Source organism: Pholis gunnellus (genome assembly GCF_910591455.1).
Source record: "Pholis gunnellus genome assembly, chromosome: 14".
Taxonomy (NCBI): Eukaryota; Metazoa; Chordata; class Actinopteri; order Perciformes; family Pholidae; genus Pholis; species Pholis gunnellus.
The window spans coordinates 21,867,032-21,876,919 of NC_136541.1; the positions used below are offsets into that span (position 1 = coordinate 21,867,032).

General features: G+C 42.8%; 1 protein-coding gene across 1 annotated transcript; it reads left to right on the plus strand.

The window, feature by feature from the left end:
* Nucleotides 1-75: 75 nt before the first annotated feature.
* Nucleotides 76-5,598, plus strand: cryz (crystallin, zeta (quinone reductase)). Its single transcript, XM_079172695.1, has 8 exons — nt 76-260; nt 1,256-1,408; nt 1,531-1,694; nt 2,874-2,925; nt 3,173-3,322; nt 3,588-3,689; nt 4,442-4,537; nt 4,619-5,598. Exons 1-8 carry the CDS (start codon nt 153-155, stop codon nt 4,781-4,783), a joined length of 990 nt encoding a protein of 329 aa, XP_079028821.1. The 5' UTR covers nt 76-152; the 3' UTR covers nt 4,784-5,598.
* The last annotated feature ends 4,290 nt before the right edge of the window (nt 5,599-9,888 follow it).

The window sequence follows — 9,888 nt, forward strand, 5'->3', positions numbered from 1 at the left end:
AAACCTTGCAAATGTAGTACACTCCTGTCCAGATGGCGGCGCTGCTGCGCGTATAACCAGATCTGTGAACTGCAGAAAGCTGCACGCATCTCAGGCTCGTTAGGGAGTGGGACGTCTCGTTGAAAGTTTGTTCTCCGTCGTTGTGTGCGGACATGTCGGGCTGCAGGCTGATGAGAGCTGTCAGAGTGAGTGAGTTCGGAGCTCCGTCGGTGCTCAGACTCTGCTCGGATGTGTCTGTCCCACAGCCTGGACACAGACAGGTGAGACGGACAGACGGAAGCTGACTGGATCAACACCACACAATCTGCTGGTGGAAGTTCAGCCACAGTAAAAACAACCTGCAATAACCGCCCTTATTGTGTAAGAGCAGTGTCGGGAAGCTTACTTTCGAAATGGCTCACAGATTTATATTTATCACAGCTTCAAATGTAATAATATAACTATGTTAACAACTTAATTATAATAATGTAACTTACTACGCTTGGTTATTTTATATCCCCCTCCTAAAAACAGTACTCAACTCTGATTACTGTCAAACTTGAATTAAAAGTCCTTCAATATAACTTGAATTAAGATGAAAACCGAGCAAAAGAATGAATGTTATATTCTGCATATAATCTTTTTACTGAAAGGAATATATTTGGATGTAACCTCATTGCAATCACCAACATTTTGATCATTAACTGTAATTTAATTTCATAATTATTTCTCAGTAACTACACTTATATTGTCATTTAATTACATAACTCATGTAAGTTAACACTGTGTAAGAGTGACAAAACAGTAAAGCTGCTAGTCCCTTTAAAGCCCAGTGCTATTGTGAAGTGGATTGAACGTTAAACACCAAAAATCAATCTGTAACTTGTCTTTGTGTGAACTTCTTTCTGGTGTCGGTCTGGTAGGCTGGGCTTCACCTTTGAAAGATCAACCATGCACATGTTTCTGTATCAATACACTTTCAAATGCATAATGCACGGTCACTAATATACATTCATATTAGGGTGCATAGCCCACAGAATGGCAATAAAGCCTACAGAGTCATGAATATAAAAAAGCAATAAATATTAGATATTGTTATTCATAAGGATTCAATTGAGCTGCTGAGCAATTGGAATTGAACTGAGGAAACACATGTATCATCAGTTGTGCTTGGCCTTTGGCTATGGATATATCCTTTTATCTCTCGTGTCCCCATAATTATTTTCTGCATATATATCTATCCATCTACAGCTCGACCATGTCTCTCGCTCTGCAGGTGTTGATTCGTGTCCATGCCTGCGGAGTGAACCCCGTGGAAACCTACATCCGGGCTGGGACGTACGCCCGTAAGCCCTCCCTGCCATACACACCGGGCACAGACGTAGCCGGAGTGGTGGAAACTGTTGGAGAAGGAGTGACCGCAGTAAAGGTCTGAGAAAAAACACACACACACAACGACAAAAAACAGAACTAACGGTGGACCTCATAGTTGACCATATCCACGGTTTCAATGCAACTACAGTAACTTCATTCCACGTGTGTGGTGTGCAGGCAGGAGACCGTGTGTTCACCACGGCCACAGAGTCCGGAGGTTATGCAGAGTACACTGTGGCAGCCGACCAGTGTGTCCACAAGCTGCCCGATGCTTTACACTTCACCCAGGGTGCAGCCATAGGGATCCCTTACTTCACCGCCTACAGGGCTCTGGTTCACAAGTAAGACCTCAGCGCTCAACCTGCATTCTTTCATTTCACTTTTCTTTTTACTTAATTTGTGCAGAAGTTTTATTTCATCATAACCTGCTCCGAGTGGTTACTGAAGAGAGTGGACAGCTTCATCACATCCAAACAACTCCCCCAAAGTGGACAAAAAGATTAATTCATGCTGTTTTAGAGATTATGCAAAATGAGATTACATCTGCTTTTTTTTTTGTATCCGCTTGCCGTCACCAACACCAGCACAAGTGCACTGGAAGTTACTCCGTAAGGACTTCACTTTAAAGTGAATGAAGTTGTTGTATAAGTATTATTTCCAAGAGTGTGCACTGTGATTCAGCTTTTTGGGTTGGAACCAGCTTCCACTAGAACAGGACAATGCTGAAAATATTAAAGTTATGTGTGTTGAAAGCATAGACTGTATATAAGAAGGGGATGTAGTCACGTGACGTCACCTGTTTGTGGACTGCAGTCCTGAATCCTTGAGCATGGCATTTAGCCGTTGGTTTTTATGCAACCACAAGTGACACGAGAAGGTGGAGCGAAGAACAACCGAAAACTAAGTTTTAGTCAACCAAATAGTTACAATTTCCTTTCATGCTCTAAAACACAGTGAAAGGGTTAAAGTTGTAAGACAACAAAACACGGACAACTCCCAGACCCGACAATGCTGTGGTAGAGACCTGTCAATCACTGTGTAGCCCCGCCCTAAAGCATACCCTGCTGTATGGTCTGTTTGACTCTAAATGGACCATCATTTACTAAATGAACATCATGTTGTATTGAAGAAGACTTGAAACTAGAGATTGAGACCATAAACTCATGTTTACAATGTTTACTGAGGTAATAAATCAAGAGAGAAGTAGAGTCATTTTCTCATAGACTTCTATACAACCAGAGGAGTCGCCCCCTGGTGGACATTAGAGAGAATGCAGCTTTAAGACACTTCCCCAATGGCTTTTTAAAAAATGAAACAACAGCATGTATTTGTGAACCGTTTTTGAAGGGGTCTCAGGGTCGAGTGGGGAAGTCAGAGGGCATTGGCATTGTTGGTTTTAACCTTTGCATGGGATTTGTTTACAATAAGTAAAATATACAACAACACCAGACTTACGCTTTAAAGAAGCCAGTCGAACAGATGTTATGACTCAAATGTGTTTTTACTGATGTGTGTTGCAGAGCCCATGTCAAAGCTGGAGAGACCGTCCTCATCCATGGAGGCAGTGGAGGGGTGACATTTTTTGTTTCTTCTTTTCTAATTATATATATATACGTATATATATATATTTTAAATTCAAATGGTTTCCACATCCTCATTGCATGTAATTGTGTGTGTGTGTGTGTGTGTGTGTGTGTGTGTGTGTGTGTGTGTGTGTGTGTGTGTGTGTGTGTGTGTGTGTGTGTGTGTGTGTGTGTGTGTGTGTGTGTGTGTGTGTGTGTGTGTGTGTGTGTGTGTGTGTGTGTGTGTGTATGTTTAGGTTGGTGTGGCAGCGTGCCAGCTGTCCCGTGCTCTGGGTCTCAAGGTGTTGGGGACGGCAGGGACGCCGGAGGGACTGAAGCTGGTCCTCAACAACGGAGCTCACCTGGCCTTTAATCACAGGGAAGAGGGCTACACGGACAAAATCATGGTACACACGCACACACACACAGGAACACAAGAAGGAAAGGAACTCATCATGAACGAAGCTCCTTTAAACATTTAATCACCTTTTTATTCCTTGTTTCTTAGTTCTGTCAGATGGTTTAGTGGTGGTTACAGGGATATTAACTGTGTGTGTGTGTGTGTGTGTGTGTGTGTGTGTGTGTGTGTGTGTGTGTGTGTGTGTGTGTGTGTGTGTGTGTGTGTGTGTGTGTGTGTGTGTGTGTGTGTGTGTGTGTGTGTGTGTGTTCTAGGAAGCCACAGAGGGCAGAGGCATCGATGTGATAGTAGAGATGCTGTCAAATGTCAACCTCAGTAAAGACCTCCAGATGTTGGCCGTGGGAGGACGTGTTACGGTCAGTAGCACTACAGTCCAGGGGCCGTATTCACAAATGATCTTCTCTCAACAAAGACAATGGAACAGTTCCTCTTAAAGGGACACTCCAAAAGAATATATGAAAAATACATATTTGTTCTCCTACCTGTCGTGCTATTTATCAGTCTAAAGAGCTTGGTGTGAGCTGTCTCATAGAGACACCAAAATAATCCTGTAGCTCTACAGGTAAGAGAGAAAATTTGTATTTTGGATTTTGGGCCTTTAAGAGTAGCACAAAAATGCAGAGATAATGCTTAAGCTAAGAGAAGGGGTGGGGCTGACCCTGTTGCAACGGATGACATCATGTTTTATGAATACTATGTCTACAGTGATTGGTTCACAGTGGCAGTGAATGAGAAATGAAATATTCATCCGTATACAGGGGCAGCGAGGAACAATCTACATTACATTTGTTCAAATTTTGACTCTGGAGTCCTCTAGACTTCCTCCAACTTCTCTTGGGGAGCTGAGGAGCTACTTTTAGAGCTGAAATGCCTCGTGAATTACTCTTAGATCAAAAAGTTAGGACTGACACAGCCTTTATTTTTCCACCAGTTAGGAGCTACTTTTAGCCATAGGGTGGTTTGTGAATACGACCCCTAGACTTCTATAGCTCTGTAGTACAGCCCAGTATCCCCGCTAGGCCCTACTACCCAGAGTAGAAGCTGTATCCCAGTGTAGCTCGTTCCTGTGCGTTACTTCATACGCCCTTATCCCTCTCCTTCATTGTAGATCATCGGCTGCAGAGGCTCCATAGAGATCAACCCCAGAGACACCATGGCTAAGGAGAGCAGCATCATGGGAGTGGCCCTTTTCTTCGCTACAGCGGTACGAAGCAGTGGCATCACATAAGCCGTCCTGATACAATGTTTAAATAAATCTTTGTATGTTTCCTCCCTCCTCTCGCAGGAGGAGAACAAGGAGTGTGCAGCGCTCTTCTACGCGGGGATGGAAGCTGGTTGGCTGCGTCCGGTTGTCGGCTCCCAGTATCCGCTCACCAAGGCCGCCCAGGCCCACCATGATATCATTGAGTGTCCCGGGGCTGCTGGGAAGACCGTCCTGATCGTGGGATGATGTGATCATAGAACAGGCTTTGGCTGTTAATAATAAGGAAAAAAGTCAAGAATGTAAATAAAATAAATGTATAAAAAAAAGACATTTTAAAAAAAATCTTTTTGTGATAATAAACACGATTGGTATTTGGGTAAAAGGAAGTAATAGAAAGGACTAAAGTTAAAAGATCATATCTGAGAGGAGTTAAACATGACATCTGTGCCTCTCAGGTGACGGCGGTCTCTACTGAGCATGCTCCAGAGAGGGCCAGGTAACCTAAGCTAGACACACACAGTATCTACAGCGCTGTAGCAACCGGTAAATGATGGCGCTCCTAGTTTAAGTCTCCCTACAGCCGACTGTCCCTCAGGTCCTCAGATCATTCTTATGGATTAATATGGCAGTGGAGTGTACCATGTCGCCCGCAGGGGGGGAGCTTTGGGTTCTGTTCAACAGGTGAGCAGTTTGTAATGGTTTTTAAATGATCCCGCTCTGTGATCAGTATTTCTTTGGTTTAGGTGCATACAGTAGATGTTCAGAAACTAAAGCCAGGCAGAAAGCAAATCAATAAAACTGCTCTGATGTATTGTGGTGAATGTTAATCAGCTGTGGGAATATCTCGCTCCTTTATTGACACATTTGTCACAGGGTTGCTGGGGATCATTCAGCTAGGATGAGGTTATAGTTTTTGACAGAAAAATAAACATTTAAATCTAATGTCTACTAGACACACGGTAGTGAGACACATTAATGAAATGGTTTCCGTGAGTCAGTACTTCATTAACTGACAAAACTGACGGGGATTTCTAAGGTCAGACATCTAGTGTAAACCAAGGCTGGATGACTTACTGCCCTGGGACCCCAGACCCTCAGGGGCCTGAAAGGTCTTTTGTGTGGAAATGAATTTGTGGAAATTTGATTCATTGATGATACAGTTTTGTTTGGTATTATGCACCACGAACGCATAATTAAACGATGGTAATTACCATCAGGTGGGTAATGCATTTTCACTCTGTTTTTTTCAATACCTTGAATATTTCAGTTGATCTTGCTTGTGCATATCCTTAAACAAATGTGTGTTTAATTAAATTATGACTAACTGATATCCAGCAAATCTGGGGTGTCATCTTGGTGAAGGCCCCACTGCTCTTCTTGGCAAGACCCGCCCTGCGTAGCTGGTTGAGGTAGAGGCGATTGGTTAGAGGCATTGCCCTCTAGTGGATCGGGTCAGGACAGAGCCCATTGGTCAGGGCATAGGACCAGAACAAATCAGGTCACCAGCACCTTGGCGAGCATGGACGCCTGGCCAATCCTAGCGCTTGAATGCTGCAGAAGGCGGGTCAAGAAGAAGAGCAGTGGGATTCATAATAACGTGCCAAAGGCAACGATGAACCTACCTGGCCTCTTACTACAGATACCTTTGGAGGAGCGAATCACAAGGTTACCAGTGTTTAGCTTAAAGCTGCAGCCATCATTGCTGACCACTAGGAGGCAGAACAACTCAGAAACAAGCACAGACGCTAACATACTATAAGTTTATCAAGATCTTTTGTTGGCAAGCGACAGCTTACCCACACTTCTATCAGACACATCAGCATATATTTGAAGTTGTGTTTCTGTCCGACTGATAAGTGTCAAGTTCGATCTGCACTCTCTGTTCCGCTCAGGTTTGGTCTCCACCAACTCCTGAATGAAACATCTGGCACTTTAGCCAGATGTTTCATTTTCAAGCTGTTAACTTTCTATCCTTTGGAGCAAACGTTAGACAGGTAGTGTAGTTTTTTGTGGCTAATTATGATTTTCTATTGAGCGTTGATGAGAACATTATACTCAACCACACAGTCTCGGGTTAAACAGGCACCAACAGACACCGGCTGAGGGGTCCAAGCAGTCACAAGGCTCCCGGGCTTCACATGCAAAATGTCTGAGAGAAACTCCAGAGATGCAAAACAACTGCAAAGAAACACGAAACAACCACAAAGAAACGCAAAATGTCCACATTTGATTCAGTTGTATTTTCAAGATTATTACTTCAAATGCTGAATTGCTGAGTACTGCTGGTTTAAACTGTGTGTGACTTTATGTGTTGTTTTCATTACATTACATTACATTACAGTCATTTAGCAGACGCTTTTATCCAAAGCAACTTACAATAAGTGTATTCAACGTTTTCAGCAGCGATACTTCTTGTCATTTGAGGTGAAATTGCTCAAAGTCTGTCGGCACATAACACCACGGTGCTCTGTTCTCTGGGCGTTTATGTTCACATTCTGTCCATCCACTCTGGTTTGTGGATTTAATGCAAACATTAGATACTGTTGTGGAGTAGCTCGTATTTGTTCATCAGAGGACAGCTCACTAGAGGTAAGTCCATTAGGAAAAGAGCTTTAGCAGAAACATGATAGGCCTCATTCTGCTACAAAGACTGGCTGTCATCCATCAGTCAGCATCCTCTGGGGACAACCTCCCCCACCCCACCCCACTACACACACGTCAGTTCATTGCCAACACATTTATCCCTGTTTGTTTGCCTAGCAACTCAGAGCAAACAGTGAACAAACGGGACAACTGAGGTTCACAGACTTTGGTCCAAGGACACGCTGAGGTCTCTGATAGGGCTCCAGAAGGGCCCAAGCCATCTGACTTCATGTCAGTTTCTTTTTAATCTTTATAAACTAAATGTCCAAATGACAGATATCACAATTTGTTCCTGCCAATCTTTAGCTAAGACCATTTATTATAATGGCCCACGACATTTACTTTTAACAAAACATGGAACATTTAAATGTATGACCTTTAGAATACAAATTCTACTGTTGGGATTCATTGCGTTATATAAACAGGATGACACAAACTTGGAGGGCATTAAGAAAAAGACATACAGGTTTGGTTTTCTTAGGGAAAGCCAAAAAGCACTGATGTTGTTGTTGGTGATGATGATGATGATGATGATGATGATGATGATGATGATGATGATGATGATGATGATGATGATGGGGGTATTGTTTGTTGCTTTTGATCTATGAACATAGGACATGAACAGAGGGTCCTGGGGGGCTGAAGTCTACACTTACCTGCATGGAGCTGAAGAGAGGTGATTATTGATGTATTGATATGTTTTCATTGGCCAATCAGATCATGACAGTGATGCAGCGGGTTAATGGAAGAGATGCTACCTCATCACCATGTTACCTCTACTGTGACACAACATGACCTGCAATTAATATACAAAGTGGGAGATAACATTGTGTAGCAGTGACCTGCGTTGCTTGCTGTAGTTGAGAGAAGGGCTTTTAGTGAAGACAAGTGTTTCCACTTACAGGCTGTGTGCTAGTTGAGAGGAATACCTCTTATCTTCTTACCTCTTTTGTCACTTGCCAAAGAAAAAAAAAATACCATTAATGTATAATTTCACGCGTTTAGCTTCGGCCTAAAGTTTTTCACAAGGCCTTACTAAATTCCCTGGTAATACATGAAAGTTTCCTCATACGTGTAACAACCATGACATTCCAGTAAATAGAAAATAAAACAGTATGTACAGTATGTTTAGCAACATGACTAGCTAGCTATACGGCCATGGCGTTTTTCACAAATCAAAGCATAATGCTAGCCTAAAGCTAATGTTATGCAAGGAGGAATTTAAGTTGTTGTTTTTTTTCCCAAGATATCGTTTTTCATAACGTGTTTATTTGGGGAAAATGTGAATTTATCTGCAGGCATTTTCCTGATGTTGCTACTGTCAGTCATCAGAGCCCAGCGTGTGTCCCCTGTCCCATCATGCCCTGCTTCCTGTGTGGTTTGCTCTGAAGATGCCCTCATCTGTCACAGACTGGCTTACATTATTGGTAACACACACAGACCAACACACACACACACACACACGCACACACACACACACGCACACACACACATTGTTTTATGTCATCCGGTCTTAATGATAGTAATTGTATGACATTTCAATTTCCCTTACATTACAGTAAACTGAGAAACATTATAGTACATTACTCATCAGACCTCATGTGCTTACAGGACTGTACTGTATGTGTTAACTGTGTGTGTGACCAGACGCTCCAGACACGACCCAGGCACTACTGCTAACAGAAGGCTCCATCACCACAGTCCAGCCTGCCTCACTGTCTGACCTCAGCAAAGTTACAGTCATAGGTCAGTCAGTATGTGTGTCTGTGCTTTTATATATATACTTGCACGAGTGTGTACCATTTTGCCATTATTCTCTTTAGGAAGCGAAGAGCCACTAAATTCAATACATAGTGGCTTTAAAATGTTGCATTTATGAACTATAGGTATGTCTGTCAATCTTCCAGGTCTGAGTCACAACCTTATCTCAGTGCTAGGGGAACCGTCCTTCAGAAACCTGCCGTTCCTCCACACCTTACTGCTGGACCATAACCTCCTGACCAGCCAGGCCCTACAGGGGGGAGCTCTGACCAATCTAACCCGGCTAGAGGTGCTCTCCCTGGGCCACAACCTCATCAGCATGGTGGGCACGGCCTCAGGGGGAAGATATATCTGGGAAGATATTTGAAACAAGACTGGTTGTAGCTGGATGATGTATTTTTTATTTTAATAATTTGGGTGATCCAGTGGATGAAAAATAATTCTATTGACACAGTCATAATGATTAAGTGTTGCTTCTTGTACTAAGAGAGAACTACATCTATATATACAACTGCTAAATAAAGTCTGTGCTATTTCCTTCGACATGATTCTCTGTGTTGATGTTCAGATCCAAGGTGGCTGGTTCAAAGGTAGCAAGGCCCTGCGGAGTCTGAAGCTGGAGGGCAACTTGCTCACCAGTTTGGACTCTGGTTCCTTCCCTCTAAATGACCTCGAAGGTCTGGAGAGTTTGGATCTGTCAGAAAACCTGATAGATCATCTGCCTAAAAGCAGGTTAGTAGATTTGTATTGCGTTCAATACATTATTCTTTCTTACACTTTGCTTTTTCCTTAATTTATTGCAAAAGCACACAAAAATGTCAAACATTTTTTACAGTATTTGAATTGCACACAGTATTATATATATTTATGATACAGTGAATCTCCGGTTTTGTGATCCTAGCTTCGGTGGGTTGGTGAGACTGCAGACTCTGGATCTGTCCAGAAAC